Source organism: Ochotona princeps, chromosome 3 (assembly GCF_030435755.1).
Source record: "Ochotona princeps isolate mOchPri1 chromosome 3, mOchPri1.hap1, whole genome shotgun sequence".
Taxonomy (NCBI): domain Eukaryota; kingdom Metazoa; phylum Chordata; class Mammalia; order Lagomorpha; family Ochotonidae; genus Ochotona; species Ochotona princeps.
In genome coordinates, this window is record NC_080834.1 from 66,261,146 (window position 1) to 66,284,915 (window position 23,770).

General features: G+C 41.0%; 2 protein-coding genes across 5 annotated transcripts in view; one reads left to right on the top strand and one right to left on the bottom strand.

Moving 5' to 3' along the window:
- The window catches only part of ST3GAL6 (ST3 beta-galactoside alpha-2,3-sialyltransferase 6), a 64,844-nt gene extending 53,803 nt beyond the window's left edge, over positions 1-11,041 (top strand). For all 4 annotated transcript variants that reach the window (XM_004593234.3, XM_058661786.1, XM_058661787.1 and 1 more), the window contains 4 exons: positions 2,653-2,839; positions 2,942-3,079; positions 9,542-9,694; positions 10,728-11,041. In XM_004593234.3, coding sequence (XP_004593291.1) covers positions 2,653-2,839; positions 2,942-3,079; positions 9,542-9,694; positions 10,728-10,814 — 565 coding nt within the window. In that variant the 3' untranslated portion in view covers positions 10,815-11,041. The remainder of the gene's footprint in view (positions 1-2,652; positions 2,840-2,941; positions 3,080-9,541; positions 9,695-10,727) is intronic.
- Positions 11,042-15,433: 4,392 nt separating this feature from the next.
- DCBLD2 (discoidin, CUB and LCCL domain containing 2) overlaps positions 15,434-23,770 on the bottom strand; it is an 87,395-nt gene continuing 79,058 nt past the window's right edge. The window contains exons 12-16 of the mRNA XM_004593233.2: positions 23,521-23,646; positions 20,880-20,973; positions 17,800-17,849; positions 16,845-16,982; positions 15,434-15,956 (exon numbers count right to left, since the gene is read on the bottom strand). Of these exons, the coding sequence (XP_004593290.2) occupies positions 15,484-15,956; positions 16,845-16,982; positions 17,800-17,849; positions 20,880-20,973; positions 23,521-23,646 (881 nt within the window). The 3' untranslated portion in view covers positions 15,434-15,483. The remainder of the gene's footprint in view (positions 15,957-16,844; positions 16,983-17,799; positions 17,850-20,879; positions 20,974-23,520; positions 23,647-23,770) is intronic.

Consider the following 23,770-nt stretch of genomic DNA (forward strand, 5'->3'; position numbering starts at 1 on the left):
CAAATATTTATTAACTTTCCTTTATATGCTAGCACACTTCTAACCACAGAACAGATAGGAATAGATAAGAAAAGTAGCAGTCTTGCTCCAAGCAGAATCTATGAACTAAAGAAGGGAAGAAAATAATCTTTAAATATCTGGAAAACATAAGGATATATTCCATATGGGGGATTTAAAAATATGATAGAGTAATTGAATGGATACTTTGGATGACCACTTTGAGAAGCCATTTAGGTCAAACCTATGTGACATATTGAGATTTGGGAAGAGTAAACCAGGCAGAGAGAATGCTTACGGAAGGTCTTCAGGAAGATATGGCCTTGAGTTTGCAAAAAGTAGTAGCAAAAATCTAGAGAGGTTTGAGGGCAGGAGGCCGGGGGTTGTAATGAATTCAGAAGTTGAAGAAGTAGGTAAGGAGCAGGCTATCCAGGGTTAAACTGGAGTTTGAGCTTGGATTTATCTTAATTATAGCAGGAAGCTGTTACAAGTCTTTAAGCAGGAGAGCAATGCATTCTGGTTATGTGTGTAATATATTTTGGTTGAAACACGAACAATGGGATAAGAAGGAAAAGGGTGGCAAAGAGGAGGCCACTAGAGTTGCTGTTGTCGAGCAGGAAAGAGTGGTGTGTGGACACTGAATTGTCATGGGAGAGAGAGCTAATTGCATAGATTCTCGATATGTTTCACATGTTGCATTATCAGGATTTGTTATTTTTATTAGATGTGAAGAATAATGAGAATGAAATAACCATCATGGCTCCTGCTCTTTTTTTTTTTTTCAGCTAAGGATATTTAGCTGAAGAGTGGGTATAATTTATTGAGTTGGACAAGGCAAGGATATGAGCAGAGAGAACAAAAAGAAATCTCTATAAATGTGTCAGATTTGAGATGCTTACTAGATGTACAACAGGTACGTCAAGTAGGAAGTTGGATTAACAGTCTCTCATGAGCAGCCTATGTCCTGAACTTAAACCACAGGCTTGGTGAAAGTTCCCAGGGAAAGACTTAAGAGAGAGAGAAGAGCCCATGACTGAGCACTGGGGCACTCAACACCCAAAGGTTGAGTAAAGGCATCAGCTGAAGAAGTGGGGAGGATTTAACAGGAAAGTGGAAGGAAGATCAGGAGATGGTGCCCACAGAAGCAGAAAGCCCAAGTGTTTCAAAGCAGAGGGGAGGGATCAGCTGTGACCCAGTGCTGGAGAGGGGTCATGCAAGATAAGGACAAAGATGATAACCTAGTTGGCAGTCTGAAGCTCCCTGTGACACTGGTGATGAAACAGACTTACAGGCTCACGTGATGTGGCAAGAAGCCCAGCTGCGACTAGTTGAAGATAGAATGACTTGAAAAAATAGAGAAACCAGCATAGTCAACTATTGTGAGGAATTTTGCTCTAGAGGAGAGTTGATGAATGAGATAAGTGGTAGCTGGAAGTGGTTACAGCAACAAGAGGGATCTGTTTTGCAAAGATAGGAGATGCTAGAACATGTTGGCAAGTTCATGGAAATGAGTAGAGGAAGAGGTTGGTGTGATAAAGACCAGGGTGATAGGGTATAGAGCAGATGAGTTCAGCATTTGAAATGGAAAGGAGCTCACCCCACCCATTTTGTTTACAGCTTTCAGGAGTCCCCAAGATAAGGGGCTTTCCCAATTCTGCTTTCACAGTAAAAGGTTGAAGTGAGGCCATCTTCTGGCGAATGTGTGAGGAGTGGCTATGTGGATCCTTTTTGGGGAAGTGATTTTGCTGGGGCAAAGCCATTAGGATAACATGAAGTGTTCAGTGGTATTGCTGGATTACAAGCTGGCTAGTGACTCACCCTCTTTTTTTTTTATCCATTTTGGGGAAGCTGTGGCAATTTATCTACAAAACTGTCTTGACATTCACAGCAAGCCTTTGGTGGTAAAACACCAAGAATGTGCAATGTTTTGAATGCCATTTTAGTAGTCTCTGACTATCTTACATTACATAGTCGATGTCAAAGGATAAAACAGTGTTTCTCCTCCTCCAGGGACACTGTTTTGGAAACAAAGCATTCTCTTTTAGTAGCATGGCTTTCCAGTATGTGCCTGCATAGTTCAGGTCGAACCTTGACAATAGATCCTTTGTTGTTCTTTAGTTGATGTTTGCAATAGACATACACTGAGTTGTGCTTGAATGTTTAACATGGGCAATTTTGTGTGGTTACTTTACTTCAGAGCACAATTTTGAGGGACCATCAACCTCACCCTGATTCTTCTTGTGTGTCAGTCACTTAGATACACATCTGTGTGCTACCTGTGGTCTTGGGCAAATAACTATCTCCCTGGACTTCAGGGCTCTTCTCTAAATCCAAGAGGTCTGTGTGGTTGTCCTCCAATATTTTTTTTTTTCCAACTCTTCCATTCTGTTTCTGTTTTTTTGAGCCTTCTTTTCTTCCTGGAGGTAACATGGAATTATTGGTTCCACAGTTTTCATATAGAAATGAACATTTCTGATTTTGATCTAGTAGCTTTTTAATGAAAAGGAATTACTTTCTCACCGGTAGGTGCAAGAGGTCATTCAGTAGGTAGTGTTGTGGCTGAAGTTTGTCTGTCTCTGAAACCTCTAAGAATTGTGGTGAAGAGAACTTGCGCACCACTTTGACTGTATACCTTGTGTGTTTTACTCTCCACAGAATGAATAATGGCCCTGTTTTAGGGCACGAAGAAGAAGTTGGGAGAAGAACAACCTTCCGACTTTTTTATCCAGAATCTGTTTTTTCAGATCCCAGTCACAACGATCCCAATACAACCGCGATTCTCACTGTTTTTAAGCCACTTGACTTAAAGTGGCTGCTGGCATTGGTGACAGGTGGCAAAATAGTAAGTTTGAAAAACTGATTGGCCTTTAGATTAACTTCAGTATTTTTTTTCTTTAAAAAAGCATCTACAGTGTTGTGTTTTGTGTCTTCTTCTTTTTTTTAGGACACTAACGGCTTTTGGAAGGAACCAGCATTAAACTTGATCTATAAACCTTATCAAATCAGAATATTGGATCCTTTCATTATCAGAACAGCAGCGTATGAACTGCTTCATTTTCCAAAAGTGTTTCCCAAAAATCAGGTACATATTTATGTTTGTGTTACTTCAATGTAAAGGTTTGGATGAGGCAGGTGAGAGGGTCCTCAGGAGCTTCACAGCCCACAGGTGACTTCTAAGGACTACAAGCAAGTTAGTGAAATCAGCTAGCTTTGGGGGTGACGCATGTCAGCTCTCAGGAGCAGGAACCTCAAGCGAAGGGTGTTTGCTGTCTTTGCAGGGCCCTCCTTCTGTGCCTCTCCCAGCGGTGCCTTCAGTGTTCTGCATGAGGCAGTTGTGTGTGTTCATAAGCAGTTTTGTTTCTGGCAGTAGAACTGACTGCATGACAGGTGCATGACTTGTCATGCTAAAAATATCAAACACTGTGATTAAAAAGAAACAAACCAGAAAAAGGTGAAGGACAATATGGTACTCCATACATATTTCTGTGGTCAAAGAGGGTACATTGGCCCTCAGTTCTTAGGAAAGTTATAGCAATATTGAGAGTTCTTGAGATTCAGAATATTTAAAGAAATCCGTATAGCTCTTCTTGTCTATAATCTCTAGAAAGCAGTACTTTCCAGACACGTGCAGTGGCTGAGATGTACTTCTGATAAGCTTCAGCAACTTTGCAAAGCAGAACTTCAGAAGAGATGAAGGTTTCCAATTGTCATAGGGAAAATCCAAATAAATGTACATTGTGTATTTTGTTTCCTTTAGCACATGATTAGGACATTCTGAAGTGTTAATCGTTTAAACCAAATAATTTGTAGAAGAATTCTTTTAAAAAAGAAACCATCTTTTTTCCTGCACTGTAACCCATGTTACAATCTGACCTTTCCCACTATTTACCCCGACTGCTTCTCACGCAAGCATTCCCCTTTTGTTTAGCTTTTGTTTCGACAGTTGTACCACGGGTACTCTGCTCTTTCCCTTTCCCCCCTGCTAAACTATTCTCTCACTTACAGACATTTATAAATATTCAAGTTTTTCTCCTCTACAACTACTATAGCAAGGAGTGTGCTTACAGGGATTGTGCACTAATGTAATTTCTGTGATTTACACTCCTGGAAATGGAATTCTCAAGTCAAAAAGTGTGCATGTTTTAAAATCAAGCCCCATTTCTTTTTGTAGGTTGGGGGGAGGGGAGGGCGTGCAGCACAGGTTCTGAATTTGTCACCTTTCAGTCCCTGTTTTCCTAAGTACGGTGTTTGTATTCTGAAGGCAGTGATCCAGTTCAGGAAAATACTGATGAAAGAAGAAAGTCGATGTGTGAAGGTGTTTTATTTGTGAGATGGGATAAAAGATGATATACCAGTTGATTGACCATTGGTATGAACAGTAACATCCCATCCATCTTAAGAGTGAGCATGGCAAAAGGGGTAAAAATGCAAGTAACATGGTAGGTAGAAAGTTGTAAAACTGTCATCTTGGAGAGTAGGAATACAAATCTTCTAGGCAAATTTCACTAAATTGCTGGACACACTGACTGCTCACCTGGGATATTAATTGTAAACTTAACTTTTGGTTAGCAAGTATATGTTCATATGCCTAATTCCTTTGCTCAGGTAGGGATACATAGTGACTGAATCATTGGGTTTCATTTAAAGTTAGAAGATAAAAAGCTCGTATTATTGGTAGATATAGAAGAGTTGAAGTCTACATGAGTAGATTATACTGATGCCTAAAGGACTTGGATATCAAAAAAGGAAGAGGAAATGAAAAGGAGCAAGAAGGAAGCACGATGGATTCCACGATATTGGCCAACTCCTATACTTCCTTTTAATTTTTATTTCATTTTATTTGAAATGGAGAGAATGATAAAGAACAGTGTTTATCTGTTAACTTGCTCACTGAATTTTTTTCATTTTATCATCATTATTATTATTTATTTTTATTACAAAGTCAGATATACAGAGAGGAGGAGAGACAGAGAGGAAGATCATCTGTCCAATGATTTATTCCCCAAATGAGCGCAATGGCCAGTGCTATGCCGATCCGGAGCCAGGAGCCAGGAACTTCCTCCAGGTCTCCCACATGGGTGCAGGATTCCAAAGCATTGGAAAGCATCCTCGACTGCTTTCCCAGGCCACAGGCAGGGAGCTGGATGGGAAGTGGAGCTGCCGGGATTAGAACCGGCGCCATATGGGATCCCGGGGCATTCAAGGCAAGGACTTTAGCCACTAGGCCACGCTGCCGGGCCCCATTATTATTATTATTTTATGATACAGTTCCATAGGCTCTGGAGTTTCCCTGACCACCTTCCCAAAACCCCTCCCCACCCACACACACTGATTTTCCTTATATTAGAATAGTCTAGTTCTTCATAAACAGTTATAAGTGTGTCATTGTAGGCATGGACAATGGCTGAGTCCAGCATCCTGTTGTCAAGATAAATTTAACAGTTTCATTGGGAGTACATATTTTTTGATTGATTTTTTATTGGAAATTCAGATAAACAGAGAAAAGGAAGATGTTCTTCACATTTGCTTTTGGTTTTGGTGGGTGCTATTCCTTTTCTCTGTCAAGATAACATCTTTAAGTATCATTTGTAGGGCAACTGCAGGAGGTATATTCTTTGAGTTTTTGTTTACTGTGGAAGAATTTTCTTTCCTTTGGAAAGACAAACAAAAGCTTTGCTGGCCATGTTACTCTGGGTCAAGAATTTTTCCTCTTAGAATCTGGAATATGTTGCTCCATTCTCTTCTGGCCTGTGGTTTCCTATGAGAGATCAGCCGTGAGTCTGATTGGCTGTCCTCTCTATTGATTTTTTTCACATGCACATTTAAGGTTTTTTTTTTCCTTATGTTCAACTGAAGAGAGCTTGATTATCATGTGTCATGGTGAAGACTGCTTTTGGTCATTCTGGTTGGGAGTTCTGTCCCCCTCCTGGATGTTGTTTCCCAATTCTTTCTTCAGATTGAAGGAGTTTTCATTTATTATTTCATTGAATACAGCTTTAAACCCAGCTGCTCTCTCTGCCTTCTGTGCTTTCTTCTATAACTCTAATATATGGCCTTTAATAGGGTCCCTTAATTCTTGAATACTTTTCTTAGTTTGACTCAGTCTCTCTTCCAGCTTTTTGAATGTTTTCCCATGTGACAAGAAATATCTTCTGAGAGTCTTTCTTCTGCCTCATTCATTCTATAAGGGAGACTTTCCACTGAATTTTTAATTTTGCTTTATTGCATCCTTCATTTCCAATAATTTGGTTTGATTTGATTTCAGTGTTATTTCCTGTGTGACATATTCCTTAGACTCATTGAACTCTTATATGTGCTTCTGTTGATATGAAGCTTTATAGCAAGTTTTTTTGTAAGTTCTACATTCCCAATTTCCTCGATGTATTCTTCTGTTAACTCTGAGATTGGCAAAGGACTTTTGCTCCTTTGCAGGAGAGTCTTCAGTAATATTAATTGTGCCTCTGTCTCTTCGTTTGCTCTTGGTCATTGTATTTCTGGTTAGCATGTTCTTCTTAGGGCAGGTTTCTAAGCTGTGTCACTCACACGTCTATAGTTCAGTTTTACTCTCTGCATTTGGTACTTGGTTCTTTGTAGCCACTTGAGCCACTCCCTCCAGCGAGTTTAGGGGTGTGAGACTCTTGAGTTAGGCTTTCATGGTGGTCTCCAAACCCCAGCTCACCACTTTCCACCTCCTGTGATCCCATGCTTTTGTTGCATCATTGTCTCCTCACTGAATTCTTTTTTTTTAATTAATTACATTGCATTATGTGACACAGTTTCATAGGCTCTGTGATTCCCCCATCCCCGCCCCCCCCCATGGTGGATTCCTCCACCTACTTGCAGTATTACAGTTCTAATTAAGTCTAGATTCTTTCGTTGCAAACATATACCAAGCATAGAGTCCAGCATCTTATTGTCCAGATAAATTCAACAGTTTCTTGGGGAGACCTTCTCTGGTCTGAAGGTAGAGCTGGCAGAATATCATCCCGATCAATTAGAAGCCCCAGCACGACATCAACAACAATTTACAACATTATGGAATTAATTGACCTGGTCCTCACTGAATTTTTGTAGTTGTCAGGACTGGGTGGTAGGGACTGAAGCACTTGGAACCATTACTTACTGCTTCCCAGGGCACATATTACAAGGAGCTTGAATCGAAAGCATGACAGGCACTCCAATATTGAGAGCAGGCATCCCAAGCAGTGTCGTCTTAACCATTCTACCAAAATGCCAGCCCTGCTTCTGAGGTTTTTTAATCCAATCACTAACCTTATTCTGTAGTAATGATAAAGTTTGCAATGGAATCACATAGTAAGTTGGGTAACAGAAGTTTACACTGCTAGGGTTTAAGACTTGCCTTCTGGAGCTCATCTGGTTTTATTGTGCTTATGTTTCCTACTTTTCTTAAAATCATAAGCAACATAATTTTCGTGAGATTTGTCAGAAACTTAGTTGAAAGGAAATGTCCTTGAATCAATATGCAAAAGAATATACATCTTGTTTTTATCTTTGAAGTCTATCCAGTGACAGGTTTTGAATGTCAAAACTCCTGTCAAACATGCACCGTGCTGGCTTTAGGGCATATGTACAAACATACAAGAAAGAGATGCTTATTTCTACTTTTCATTTTTCTGTTTCAACAATGTAAATTAGGAAGGTAATAATACTTCCGCGTATACATTTGGATACCTTCTAATCAGATACTGGAGTTCACCATTTAAGTTTAGTCTTTCCTTGGGGCTTAAATGACCAGGAGTATAAAATGCAGGTATTTTTTTTAAATTATTTTTTAATAATCTTACTTAGTTGATTAGGGAACAAAGGGTCAAGGGCTACAGGAAAGTGGGTAAGACCATTGTTTCCACACTAATATCATTTTTTCCTATGTATCTGGGGCCAGGGAAAAAAACCAAGGGAAAAGCCCCACCCAACCTCCCACCCATCCCAGGTCCCCAACGGGAGGCGCGCTCTGAGGGTCCTGCTCGAACAGTTTTGATAGTTCATCAGTTCTGGATTGCTGCCAATTTCTCAGTTCCAATCGCAATGAAACCTATTCAGAGTCCACTGGCTGACAGTCTCTTCATGGTTGGGGTTCTAAGATCAGCAGTTCAGTTGGAGGGATCTCCAAAGAAACTTCATCTGAGATGATCCCAGGCCTGATTCTTGCGCGAGTTTGCTAGTACAGAGTCCGACACCATCCGTCACCCCAATCAGCTTATGCTCATGCTGGTCGTTGGGATTGCTGGGTTCGTTCTGTTTCCAGCCCTGTCTTCCTCCTGAACCAACGGGTGTTGTAGTCCAGTTCGATCCTGCCCACTTCATACTCGGTCCTCACACAAACCGGTTGGAGCTGCTAGCCTAGTTGGGGTGACTCCCCATAACCCCCACCAGTTCTGCCCCCTACCCTGGTTCCCATGGTTGCCAGTACACACCGCAGGCTTGTCAAGTCTGTCCCACATCCTGTTTAGCTCTCATACGTGTCGATGGGCATTGCAGCCCAGCTCAACCCAACCAACCTACTATCCAGCCCACACACCTACTGGCAGGTGCCCTTCTGTACAGCCACCCCTGCCCCTGTCCTGGTGTTCGTGCTGTCCAATGAGAGTGGTAGCCCCGAGGGAGGTGCCCACTATTTCCCTTCTAGGCCACACTCACTCCCAGATTATGCACTCTCCAGGTAGTTCTGGCATTTGACTTGACAGAATTAGCTCCCAGTGCCAGCCTCTGCCACCTAGTACTGCGGCTAGCCCAACCAACCCTCACCCACTCTAGTTTTTGCTTGCAACAGTCGGAACAGTCATCCCACCGTGGCCCTTCCCTTATCTAGCCCACATGAGGCCCACAGGTGTAACAGCCCTGCCTATTCTGATCATAAAATGCAGGTATTTTTAAGATTCATTTGAAGAGCTCCATAGAGATCTTGTCATCCATCTGCTAGTTTGCTGCAGTGGTCAGGGCTGTGCCAGTCTGAAGCCAGAAGTCATGTTTTTTCAGTGCACGGCAGGGGTTCTAACCCTGGAGCCATCTTCTGCTATTTTCCCAGGCACATTAGCAGGGATGTTGAATTGGAAATGGAGCAGCTGGGACTTGTTAACTCTGTCTGAGTTGTAGCATGCGGCTTTAGCTAGTATGCCACAATGTCTACCACATTTTAAGCCTTTTGTAATGATTCTGTCCATTAGTGACCTCTCTCCTTACCTCTGATACATGTATTCAAAATGCCTACACTTTATTTTCCCCATGAAAACTGACTCAGTTTTGTTTTAAACAAGGCAGAAGTGCCTTCTCCTTTCATTTGGTATTTGTCCTCTAATGTGAAACCGTAACAAAGTTCTACTTGATTTTGTAACATTCCAACTGCTGCTTTTCAGAGCTGGGGTTCAATACACATACAAATACGTGTATTGTTTGGGCTTGAAGCTTAAGACTGAATCAAATATTATATTTCTCCTGATACATGTTCAGAAATCTGTTTTTGTAAAATTAAGTAAATATGCTTTGGAAACAAGTAAATCAACTGGATGACTTCATTTTCCTTCAGAAACCCAAACACCCAACTACAGGAATTATTGCCATCACATTGGCATTCCACATATGTCATGAAGTTCACCTAGCTGGTTTTAAATACAACTTCTCTGACCTCAAAAGTCCTTTGCACTACTATGGGAACGCCACCATGTCTTTGATGAATAAGGTAATATGCAATGATACGCTATTTAAGGTAACACAGCCTTGTATGTACTTTGGTGTAATATCTGCAGTGTCACAAAGTACCTATTTTCTCACCTTTTCATTTTACTGAGGAAAGATTCCAACCAGGTTACAGAGCTCACAAGGAGTGACAATAGGAGATGCAAATCCAAAGGTCATTTTATTATAATTCCCGATGTGTGGGTCTGTTTTTTTTGTGGGAACCTCATGGTTTTTGTTAAGTACCACCAAACCAGTGTAAGGACTTTTACTTTCAGTGCATTTAGATATGTTTGCACTAAATAACCTGTCAGGTTGGAGATATTACAGATTCATCTAAAAGTATTGCTGTGCTCACAGTAATTAAACATATTTCTTCAGTTAAGTAGACCAGTGGTCTAAAACACTAACCCTATTAACAGCCTTTACAATTAGTGGTCAATATAGGTAATTGATCCTGATGAGTTTTGAATGGAAAGTTTCCTTTTTTTATCTTTTTTCTTAAGCTTTAATTAATGGCTTAACAAGTGATAGAACTAAACTGTTATCTGTATGCTTGTCATGACCGTACATTGATGAAGACTTCAATGGCTGTCATGGGTATGAATACATACAATGAAACATGACCCTGCCAAACCATCCATACTGCAGAAGGATGATGAGGTGGGTTCATGTTGGATTTTAGTGTTATCTTTTGCCTCACCTCTCAATGTGACACACCTCCTAAATACAAACACTTGAGTGGTTTAAGAACTGGGCCCCGGGATAGACTTGCATCAGGCTCATTTCTCCTCCATCCTCAATCTTGCTATGAATTCAGAGGAGACTCTGAAATCTTTTGATAGTTAAGGTGAACATAGAGGTCTTCAGAGTAAGCTCTCACACAAGAAATGTGCAATGAAACAAATCAGAAAGGTAATAAAAGCTAAAATTACGTGACTTTTACTTATTCGTTAACTTCCTAGATATAGAACATTCTGTTGCAGTTTTCGTGCTTTGGGATTGGGACAGATGGTAATTTTACTTTTCTTCTTTAGAGTGCCTACCACAATGTGACTGCAGAGCAGCTCTTTTTGAAGGACATTATAGAAAAAAACTTTGTAATCAACTTGACTCAAGATTGACCCTACGGACCCAGAAGATGATGCTAACAGTATTAGTTTTATTTTTATACTGCGATTTTGTTTATTTTTAAATATGTTGAACGCACTTGTCAATTATGTATATCAAGTCATGTTGCCTGGTGATTCATAACCACCAGCTTAATTTCTGTGAATATATTTATGAAAACCAAGAAATATTTAGTTAAGGTATCAGGGAACTGAGTTTTGACTGCAATGAGTTTTTAAAATAAGCTAGTTTTCTTAGGTGTTTTTAAACATCTTATTGTAAACCTCACTGAGGAAATGACATGTGATTGTGCCTTGATGTGGCAAAAGGGACCCACTCAATAATCAAAGTCTTAAGTTCATAGTGGTCGAATGAACCCCTCTCCCCTTACAATTAAACCATGATTATGATAGTAATAATTCGGTAGAATGAATATGGCTTAAAGTCAAAGGAAACAGGCTAAACATGAAATTCTGCATGAGTAAATAATGACTAAAGAATCTGATTACCAAAATGTGCTGGCTCTGCATTATTTTTTTTATAGTTTAATTTTATACAAAAAAGCTAAACAAGGCACGCTCAAGAAAAGGGAAAACTTCCACATTTTCTTTTTATGTGGCTTAATTTATTCATTAAATCTGCATAGTTTTATAGTTGAAGTATATTGAAATGGGGTTTACCTGCTTTGTTGTCATTACCAAAGAGTAAAACTGGATCTTGGCCTGGATATCTTCATGAAAGAAAAACAAGCAAACAACTGTTCATATGCTGAAGTCCACTCTTGCATGGAAAGCTTACCTCTCCCGGTTGGCACCAGAGCACACGGAGACAGTGAGGCCAGTGCTGCGGGATGTGGTGAGCTGCCTCTCCTCCTCCCCAAACGTTAGTGAGATGCCAGGCAAAGTGGCCTGGAGGATGAGAGGGAAGAGACAGCAAACAGTTTTTGAAGATGATGCAATTAAAAGCTATCAGAAGCAGCCTGAGTTCAAGAAATTACTGTTAACTGGTGAATGACCTGCTCCCTAAAACAAGAATAAATCAGACACTTCAAAGGAGTGCCTAAGGGGGGAAAATGAATAGCTAGATTAACTCAATTTACAGGAACTGTTTTCTGTTAATATCAGGCTAGGTATGCAGTGTCTTAGGATTCTGCAGAGGACAAAGCTGATACTGGACAGCAATCCCCGTGTGTAGTGGGGGTCTTCCGTCAGCTTGTCCAAGCTCAGCATTGTAAATCAGACTTTTCTGGTGCTGACCGTACAAAGTCAAATCTAAAAATACACTGGTGGTGTTTTCAGATGCTGCTGTGCGCACTAGAATATTGGACATAAAAGTTGTGACAGATGTTAAAATGGAAAAACCAGGCATTTTGGCTAATGTAGTAAAAAGATAACAAACCTTAAGGCTGTTTTATTTAATAATCTGAGCAGGACATATGAGCATATATATATATATACACACACACACACAATTTATTAAAACACAGGAACACATTAAATTTTTACTATTTATACAATCTAAATTCTAGCAACATATACAAATACTGAGTGACTACAGTACATGCCGAGGTAAGAAAAGTACATTCTGGGAGAGTCACTGACACTCAGGCCATTTTTATTTCCAATATGCATTTTGGTACATTTTCCCAGTGTTAAAGGGAAGAAGAAAAAAATTAGCCACAAGTTGGATTAAATGAGAACAGGTGCTTCAGCTGATGTAAAAATGAGTTTTCATAATCATCCAACTTAGATTTTGCAGTTTAGGGACTTCAAGTTAAGAATCAAACTTAGGGCAGAGCTAGTAAGTTCTTTAGGCAGAACTTCATCAGTTCTCAGGAGAAGTGCAAAGCTCCCAATGTCCTCCGCATTCCACTGGTTCTTTCTAGCTGACTCATCTGACGTGGTGCTTCTATAGCCCTGCTGCTCGCAATGTGACAATGTCCAGCTAAGGCAGAAGTTCCAGCTTTATCACTCTGCCACAGGCACATTCAGGTGAGCTTGGATTCTGCTGTCCCCTCCCAGGGTTGTTGGGGGAGGGAGAGAGCAGGTCTACACATCATTCTAATTCCTGTATGAATTCTCTACTTGTACCATTTCCATCAGTGAATAAACCCATTGTTCAACGCAAAGTGCAAATAGTGAAACGTGAAGTTAAATAACTGGACTAGACCTGGCATATACAACAGGAGCTACTTATAGTTTTTTAATAAAATAGAAATAAAAATTCACAATATCTTTAACTGTGCTGGTTCCTAGGATCAAGTAACAGTCGTGTCAGTGTAATTTTATGAAACCTTGTAAGAACCACACTTGCCATGTCACTGTTGATTCCGTTTCTATCACTGTATCAACACACACACACACACAATCCAATTAACTGATGAATTAAATCTTAAATGCTTCAAGCAAAGAATACAAATTCAATGAAATTGTTCCAATATGATTACTTTCACATTTTCAGATGTTACTTGATTGTCTCCAAAGCTGTACTAGACAAACATTAAAAAATAAAGCCAAAAAACCAACCACTAACAGGAAGACAAATTCAAAGTACAGAACAAGAAAAACTAACTGAATCAGGCTCAGCTCTTCATCTGGAAAGGAAAATATATAAAAGTAGTAAAAATTATTTTATTAAAATCATTGGTAATTCAAGGACAGCACAGTGGCAATATGAATCAAGTTTTAAAATATGCATCATTTCAGAAAGCACTTTCCTTTCGTGAACAAAAACTCCAGGGAAAAATAATCAGGTACACACAATTACACAAAAACAGTAAGCTTCTTTGGAAAAAGCGAAGAAATAATTATTGAAAACATCTCTCTTAAAGCTTCAAACAAGTATGTGATTTCAGGAAGAGTATATGCTCCGGGTACTAAGAATGAATTTTAAAAAAATTAAAGCAACTGGTTTGCTCTCTTCCCACCCAAAAGGGGGTGGCTGTATTAATACGAATATTTTACACATTCATGTGTGTCTCAAAGTTCAACATCTGTGCTTTTGAAAAGAAAATACGCACTGATTTAAAAAATTGTGCCTCTACGTTTATCTGGAAAAAAGGAAAGCAAATGAAAATAAAGCCAACAGAATTGTACCATGAGAGAACACAGGAAGGCTGAATAAGTAAATGGTTTTATTTCGGAGCAATGCTTGAGTATCATGGAAGCAAAACAAATGAATCTTTATTCAAATTCAGGGAACTCGGGCAATCTCAGTCTGGTGGCCTGGTCAACAGAAATGACTGAACTGGATGAGCAGAGGTATATTTTCACATGAAGCCTACAAAGTAAGGTTAATGGAAGATGGGATGTCAAGCTTATGTATTCTTCCTCATATGGTAGGATTCTTATGTTGTCTCACCAGTCCAAAAGACTTCAAAAGATTTTATATTTTACACTAGAGGCTGAAACATTGCAGACAGTTTTTAATTTTGCCTTATCTGCAATCAGCTCTGGTCAGTCACGATCAAACAGTGATAAGGAAGTTGCCAGGAAGTACCCAAGACAAGGCATGAATATTCATTTGCTAGTCTGCTATTGCCTCTGTTCTTGAGGTATGACAGAAAGCATGACACGACACATGTGGGGTTGGTATTTCTTGTAATGGTTTACTGTTGAAAAATGCACTGAAATTATTTTATTTGCCTAAAAGTGATACAGTATCTTGAGACTCCAGAATAATTTGTGTGTGTGTGTGTGTGTGTGTAAAACCAAAGAGGACTAATTTTAATTGCATTCTTTGTTTTCTTATGATTTTTATTATTTGTGATTTTGCCTTTCACTGTGATAAATATAAATGGATTATTTTTACAGCAGTCATCTAAAAGCCTTCAACCGTTCACCATTCTCCTAGGAAAAATCTCATTCTAAATTAAATTTGGGGGTTAGGGGTCTCTTTTGTGACTTTTCTAAATAGTAAATAGCTCTTCTCCAGATCTCCGTGGAAGGATCTGAATTCATGAGATGGATACAGCAAACATCACCAGCTGAAATAAACCAGACATTAATTTATAAACAGGAACGGGGCTCACCCTGTGAGACCCTGGTCAGAAGAAGCCAGGATGAGACCAGATCAGGCACCACAAAGTGTGAGCGCCTATGAGTATCCGTAAGTGAAGTTGCCACCATGTTTATTGTAAGACTACAGATCTTCCTAATGTGTATACCTGCAATCCAAACAGTGTTTGTGTCACTATTTAAAATAAAATAATAATGCAGAATGCAATCTAGGAATAGAATAGAAAATCAAGATAGTACCCATCTTTCACAGAGCAGAATTTCAAGCCATTAGATATTTCAAAAACAGTACCATGCGTTATTGCCAGTATGGCTTGTCAAGAGCCATCTCTTGAGTTCGTTAATGTACCTGCAGCATCTGTAATAAATACTCCCAGTGATTTTTCATTCTTTTGAAGTGCACTATAGGCAGATTTTTCTGTATTAAAATAGTGTCTTACAGTAGTAACAAACAGGATGTCAGAAATTTAAGAGGCAAGCAGTGATTGTGCCATAGTAACACCTTCAAAGCCAGATGGCAAGATTAGTAGTTTCCTGTACCTTGGTCCTTTCAACTCCCCAGCCACTTCAGTGACAGATATGTAATAATTCTATATATTACTACCACTAATCATCTGTAAAAAGGCCATGTGCTTTAAAATGGTGCTTGAAAAAAGCAGCATAACCCTCAAAGGATTTCTTTAAAAACATCACATTCCCCATCTCTCCCGGCACCTGATACTTCCTGTGTGCTCTGTGGTACCTGGTACACCAACTCATCTGGGGTGGTTGGAGCTGGCTTCCCACCCTTTGGGGTGTCATACTGGGCCCGGGCTGAGGAGCAGCTGTCAGTCCTGGCGAGAAGTGGACTGCAAGTTCCCACCAGAGGAGGAGGAGGCTGGTTCCCTGTGGCTTTGAAAGTGGACGTGGCAGGCAGGCCCACTGAGGCTGTGGAGTGCCCTGACATGTCCATGATGATTGGCGTTGCATACTCAGGCCCAGTGATGGGGAGTGGTTCAGCGTAGGCATGATACACCTCCTGTACCGGCGAGTTGTAAGGATCGAGGTCTGCGTAGCCTGTGTCTTTCCCTTCTTCTGGCTTGAAGGTGGATCTCTGGTGAAGGGTGCCAACGAGTCCTCCCACGAGTGGCTGTGCGTACTCTGTGGAGATCACAAAAGGTGACACAGAAGTCACTGTGCTCTTAAGGGATCAAAAGAACCTTGGGAGGCAGTAGCAGGAACCCCAAAACTAAGTGCTTCTCAAGGGCACTTGTCACACCAACACAGACCTATGGATTCCCACTTGCATGATCCAACTTCAAAAGTGACAATTTCAGATGTTATCTAGTAAGTCACAGTAATGTATCAATTTTGCATAAAGACCATATTTAGATTTATAGATACTATTAAAAAAATCTTACTGGATTAAGTATCAGTCTTGAGAATTAATGTTTCCTCCTTTTCACACATCAGAAAATGTTTAGAATGAATATGTTCTGGGCTAACATGGTAAATATGAATATATAGCAGGTTTGCCACTTAGCATGTTGTCCTCTCTTAAAGGTCTAAACAAATAAAACTCCAGGGTGGCCGGTGCTGTGGCATAGCAAACTAAGCCATTGCTGGTGATGCTGGCATCACACATGGGCACCAGTTTGTGTCCTGACTACTAAACTTCCAGTCTAGTTTCTTGCTAATTTGTGGAAAATGGCCCAACTGCTTGGGCTATGCCACCCATTTGGAAAACCTGGAAGAAGTTCCTAGTTTTGCTTTGGTGGCCATTTGTGGAGTGTGTCTCTCTTTTTCTAACTCTGCCTTTTAAGTAAATAAATAAATCTTAAAAGAAAAAAGAAAGCCACATGAACAGACAAATGCTCTGTCTTTCGAAACGAATGCCCCAAATTTAGAACATGACGCAGAAATGACTTTCAAAGGTCACCGTCATGAAAACTAGTTCATCTCTTACACAATGAAGAAAATCAAAGCTATTACACTTCTGAAAGCACTGAACATAAGCAGCCTTTCCCTGCCTGGCTGCCACACAGTTACCTGCGGAGTTGGTCTGCAGCATCGTGGTGACTTCCCTGGGACTCAGGTGATTAACCTCACTATTGCTGTAGCGAACTGGGGTTTCCTCGTGTTCCACTGACTTGGCAGGGAGAAACTGCTTCATTCCTTTCCACCAACCTTCATTATGAAAAGTGGAAACAAAAAACAAACCATTAAACGAGAACCTAAGCCTCAAAAGATAATATCAAGGGAAAAACTCCTTGGCACTTAAGCCATTTCTATAACAAGTATCTATACAAACTAGTCTTTATGTTCAACTTTGTATTCTGGTTTGATGGACTATCCAGTGCAAAGCAGCTCATACCAAAAATCTCTAATCAAAAGCACCTTCTTGTATAGTGCAGCCAGATAGGGCGACTACTGCAGCGGTGGCATTTAGTATGTCTTTTTTTAAAAGCACTTTCCCAGACTCACCCTGGGGTGGTAACAGCACTGCAATCTGTCCCCAGCTCTGCCCTTTGCGTCACTGGTCCTGAAGAGCTCTCCTGTTTCGTCACAGCTGTCCCAGCAGTGAGACAGGGAAGGCAGAACACTGCTCTGGGGGCTGGGAATCCTCTGCAGTGACTGACAGCTCAGCTCAGACCTCAGGAATGCCTGAACTGGCAGCATTTTCAGGGGAAATTATCCTGGTAGTGGCAAACACCCCCCTGCTCCTGGGACTGCAGTCTTAGTTTCTTACCTAATGTCCACATAGGTCAAGGAGAAAGCTACACACAAGTTTTCCAGAGGAAAAATAGAGCTTGTGTTATGTGAGAAATCTGTGCTTTCTACTTCATTGCTTATTAACTACAGAGACTTTGCAGAAGGAGAAAATGTTGGGAAGAGAAGCGGGGGGAGCTGCAGTGGGTCTGGGAACATCTGTTCACTCGCACTGCTGCTTCCTCCAGGGAAAGGACTTCTGATTGAAAGGAAAAGCCAGGTCCTCATGAGTTACCTGCCCGGTCCCAATATGGTAAGTCATAGGTGCCTTCTGCTTTTTTCTTTCTGGAAAAATACAGGGAAAAAAGTGAGCCAATAGAGAGAATTCAGTGGAAAGAAATTTCTTTAGCTGCAGCATAAACACCCAAGTTAATAATTCACCAACAGCACCTAGTTCCACTTGCTGATCTATTTCATTTGACTTTCAATGCGCCACAACTCTGGAATATAAATCCTGGAATCTCAGGAAATTAACTGCCTTCCAAGATAGTTACCTGGTTACCCACCTATTGCCAACTCAAGAGGGATAAGGGAGAAATAACTGAATTGAATTAAAGTCTCAGCATTGACATGGCAAATCATGTTAGACTGGCTTTGATTTCAAACACAAATATTACAAATGAATAGATTCACAAAATTCACAGTTAAAAAGCTCATCTTCTGGTTTTATTTTTCCAACTTCCTTCCTTGCTTTTATGATTCTTTCCTCCTGAGAAGGCTGAAGTGTTGCACAGACTTAACTCCCCCAACCATTCCAGGATGAGTCAATGCCATCACTAATGAGTGGCAAAGGGAGGCGACAATACAATTCGCCCAGGTGTGGGTGGCCCTAGGGACGTGGGAGGCGCAGCGCCTCAGTGCCGATTCTCCCTGCCCGGCCCTTACCACTGTGACCCACTCTCCCCAGCAGCTGTGTGATGCCCTATTAGCAACCACTGCTGAGCAGAAACCTCTTACAGAGAAAGTGAAGGAAAGGACACTTTCTGATTCAAGCATACACAACTAATGTAATTAAAACTAGTGCTTCCAAGCTAAAGGGAAAACAGATTCTTACAGTGCACAGATGAATACAAAAAAGTTGAATTACTTGCTCAATATCACCATGTGGCTTCTACATAGGGCCGAAGTCATGCTCTTTTCATCCTAGGAAACATTCCTTTCCAGTAAAATACTATGTCTGCTTTTAATATTGACATTAAACCTTTATAAGCCTTCCTCATTTTTTAAAGGCTGGTTGTATTTGTGATTTCAGTTTCAGAATACAATGAGAAATTTATGGTAGGGATAGCAGGTGGCATACTTAAACACAATGGATTATACTTAACTCACTGTATGATCAGAAACAGCAGCAGCCTAGTCTAAAACTCCTTTCTACCAGTTTTCCTGGCTGGTAAGGAAAACTCAGCCAAGTTACTAACCCTACATCTCCCTTTCTTAGGGAATTCAAAGTGGTACCCGATTCATACGTTGTTTGGAAGAGTAAATGAATTAACACATGCATGTAGAATAGTATTTAGGAGAATGTGTGAAGCACTAAGAATAAGGCCCAGAATTACCATTTAATTTTCTAAGAAAGTTGGCTACTGCTGATGTTGGTCCTTATTGCTTCTGCTGCTATTGTTCAACTGGCTAAATGCATCTGACGTTCTCAGATGTCCTGAAGTCTTCAACCCTCCTCATATCCTCTGTTGCCTTCACACCACTTTCCTGGTTCTCTGCTCCCCTTCCCAACATCAGGGGTCTTGGGTTTTCATGCTCCTCCAGCTTCTTTCGTGCCCCAAGTTCTGTGGGCAGTACCATGGCTGATACTTCAATGCATTGCATCCTCTCCTCATCTCCAAATATTGGGGTTCATCACTGGACAGGGCAGCATGTGCCTCAATATTTGGAGCCTACTATTCAAATATTTGTTGAAGGGCTGAACAAATGAAATCATCCTTTTTCTCCACCAGGCCTGTCCCTCCTGCTCTGTTATCTGAACTCATGAGATCACAACTAGTTTAACTGCACAAACTGGAAAACTCAGATCCTTTGTTCAAAGTGAGAAGACAAATAGTCTCACATCCTTTGGCTGCTGTGGTCTAACACTTCCCCGCGCCCAATTCCTTTTCCATTTCCTGGAACTGCAGTGTTGTGTAACTGACTAGTTTAGGGAGTTTCCTAACTCATCCTTTGCCTCTTCCAGTCTCTCTCTACAATCCACCTTGAACTTCTGCCACTCTATTTTTATAATCATCAGATATCATCCATCTGCTTAACACACAATGATTATCACATCAATGGAATTAAATCTAGAGTTCTCTCTACAGAAAGTCCTTCTTGATCTAGGCCTAGACTGCCTTTTCCTGGCTACTTCTCAAGACTCTCCCTCGCCAAGGCCACTTAGGGCACCGCACTTCTCTGGCTGCATCACACCACCATGCCTCTACTGAAACAATTCGCTCAGTCTGGGCTACTCTCTGCTGCTGTAGTCTGAGTGCATGTCTGTCTACAAACTTCACAGCTGAAGGGCAGCAGTGAGAGAAGTGAGGCCGTGGGGCTGTGCTTAGGTCAAGGCAGCAGAGACTTCATGAATGCTATCAGTGTTTTCACAGAGGAAGTCTGAGAGAACTTATCTGCCTCTTCGAGCATGTGAAGACTTCGGCAGGGAGCAGCTGTCTATGGGCTAGAGTCACGTCTCGCTAGACACACCGCCTGCCAGTGTCTTGATGTTGGGTTTCTCGAGCACAGAACTCTGGGAAATGAATTTCTTTTGCTGATAACTTGCTGAACTGCTAGAATTTTCTTTCAGTAGCCTGAACAAACTAAGACATCCCCTCTTGTGTGCAGTTAACTTCATTTCTTTAAAAGCAAATTGTGACATACTTGAAGATTCCCCTTTACTGAAGAATTCTGGATGACTCAAATGGTTCTCCCTACAATTTCCTAAGAAACTCATTAAACCATATGACAGTTTCTTATCCGTCAACCCTGTTAGATACTTTGAGAAAAGGGAATGTGTCTCATTCTTTCAGTAAATATTACCAAATACCTATTATTATAGCTTATTATAAACTCTAATTTTTATATGCAAATGTATAAAAGCTGATCCTGATACAATTAAGGTACTCGGTAAGTGACTGTGGAATGGAACTTAGTCGATTTTAACAGGAATGAAAGGGTGACATGTAATTTTTACTCAGTAACTAACTTAGCTCTCATTATCAAACAGGTAAAGCATATATAGATCTTCTATATTCAGTGCTGTTCTACATTTGGCAGCTTTGGAACACATCCCACCCTGGGACTAGCGAGGTGAACTGGTTGTGTACTAACCTGCTTCTCCAGTGCCAGGCACACACTAATATGAGAATGAGAGTGGTGAGGACCATGACCAGCACAGGGACAAGGACCGCAGCCAACGCCACATCTGAGGTCAGACAAAAAAAGGTGTGCATTACTACCAAAAGCAAAAACCATAAGAAAATCCCATGGATTAGCAATCCAAATCCACTTGGATAGAAGGACTCCAATGACAGGGGACTGGGAAGTTATGGGGGCACATCCTGACCATGACCTGATTCTCTTCCTGAATCCACTCTAAACCTGGCTGTGAAAATGGATGAGAAAAGCACACAGATTAGGCCTGGCGTGGTGGACTAGAGGCTAAAGTCCTTGCCTTGAATGTGCTGGGATCTGACATGGGCCCCTGTTCTAATCCCGGCAGCCCCACTTCCCATCCAGCTCCCTGCTTGTGGCCTGGGAAAGCAGTCAAGGATGGCCCAAAGCCTTGGGATCCTGCACCCACGTGGGAGACCTGGAAAAAAAAGCTCCAGGCTCCTGGTTTTGGATTGGCTCAGCCCCAACCGTTGTGCTCACTTGGGGAGTGAATCATCGGATGGAAGATCTTCCTCTCTGTCTCTCCTCCTGTATATATCTGACTTTGCAATAAAAATAAATAAATCTTTAAAAAAAAAAAGCACACATTATGACTCAGGATAGGAAATGCCTAAAATTGAACAAGTAAATGTCCCTTCCCTCTAAAATTTTTGACACTGGAAAGAACCATTAGGTTTAAACAGCTGTGGTCTGACTGAATCAGTCTTCAAAACTTTTACTTAGGTTAAGAACAGCGAGTAGCTCTACACGCTACCATCCTAGAGAAAGGAGATTAGATATCTTCATTTGAGAAGACCGGCCCATTTCTAATATCCTAAGTTCACAGAAATTCTAGTTCTGAAAGAAACACTTTCAGGATGGCTTTAGACTTCAGGTTTTGAGATTTTGTAACTGTGCTTTAAGATGGGCAACATCGTAAAGCACTATTTTTCCATCCATGCATGTGGTTTGGGATTGTGACCTATGCTCACGCTTCAGCAGCCGGCCCGGGGCTCTCCGGGAGAAGCCCGAGATCTCCCACTTGTGAGGCCCAGGCTGGCTCTTGGGTTCTCCCTGCACCATTTCTTGGAAAAAATACCTTGAAAGACAGAAAGATCCCAACGTGCTAAGTTGGAGAGAGTTATCTGGATCCAGGCAAACGTTCAGCAAATGAGAATGAATACTTGTGTTAAAGCCTCCCAGGATGAACTGCTTTCCCTTCTCCTCGCTTGCCTAAAACAGACAGCTTCTGTTGCCAGGGCTCACACCAACTCCACCACAACGCTGACCTGTCTCTGAATTCTTCTAAAAACTTCATTTCCCACTTGCAGTACAAAGAATGACGATGCTTCCTATATTTTAACCATACTATATATTTTTATATATCTTCATGGATAACAATGGTAAATTTTAATACAGCTGAATTTAAAAAATTCCAACTTAAAAAAAAACTACAACTGCAAACTTTGCAAAAAGGCATCTAAGGGGCCCGGCGCAACAGCGTGGTAGTTAAAGTCCTCACCTTGCACACACAGGGATCCCATATGGTTACCAGGTCTAATACCCGGTGGCCCCACTTCCCATCCAGCTCCCTGCTTGTGGCCTGGGAAAGCAGTCAAGGATGGCCCAAAGCCTTGGGACCCTACACCCATGTGGGAGACCTGGAATAGCTCCTGGCTCCTGGCTTCAGATTGACTCAGCTCCAGCCTTTGCGGTCACTTGGGGAGTAAACCATTGGACAGAAGATCTTCCTCTCTGTCTCTCCTCCTCTCTGTACATCCCTGCCTTTCAATAAAAATAAATAAATCTTTCTAAAAAAGGCATCTAAGCTTGTTTTTTCAGTAAGTTAACAGAGTATTTTTCAATGTTTAACAGAGTATTTTTTAAAAAGTATTTTCTCTTATCAAAAGTTCTATTTCTCCCCCTTTTGCCACCAAGTTCCCCATCCAAAAAATCAGCATAAATTTGGGGTGGGGATGGGGAAAAGTTTGTATTCTATGAATTATTTCTAAAAATTTCTGAGACACAATATATTTGGTTGGCAAGGGAAAAATAATCACAAGTGGAGACCTACAACATAGCAGTCATCTCTAAATCCTGGAAGAATAATTACATCTGGCACCTGACAATGGAACAGCAAATTAACATGGTCTTTTCCTTAAGAAACGAAGTCATTTTGAGGGGCTTATATTTAGAGGAAAACACAGATACGAAACTGAGGAAATAGTCCTGCACAACTGAAGTTAGAGACACAATAAAAAAGGGGCCAGAGTGATGGCTCAATAGGCTACTCTCCCTGCAAGCTCTGGTTTGTGTCCTGGATGCTCCACTTCCCATCCAGCTGCCTGCTTATGGCCCCGGAAAGCAGTGCAGGACAGCCCAAGTCTTTGGGACCTTGTATCCCTGTGGGAGACCTGGAAGAGGCTCCTGGCTTCAGATCCACTCAGCTCTAGCTGTTGTCACCATTTGGGGAGCAAACCAGTGGATGGAAGGTCTTTCTCTGTAAAGTTGTCTTTCCAATAAAAATAAGCAGATTTAAAAAACAAAAAAACCCACCAAAGCCCACTAGGTAATGGGTGTCCGTTTCACACTGGCATACCTTTGGTTACATTTGGAGTTACAGTGGTATTTTTGATATCAGGAGTAGCAGTTGTTTGTTCTGTCTCTGCAGGAAATTCATTACTGCTGCGAGGTTGCAGTGGTTGAGTAAATTTGGGGGCACGACCTTGAAAAAATAAGAACTCTTAATTCTTTCATCTCAATCAACTTAAGATAGCCATTTCATAATGCTTTTAGAACATTTCTGGAAAGTTACATTACAAATCCAGGGAATGTCAGTTTCTCACATT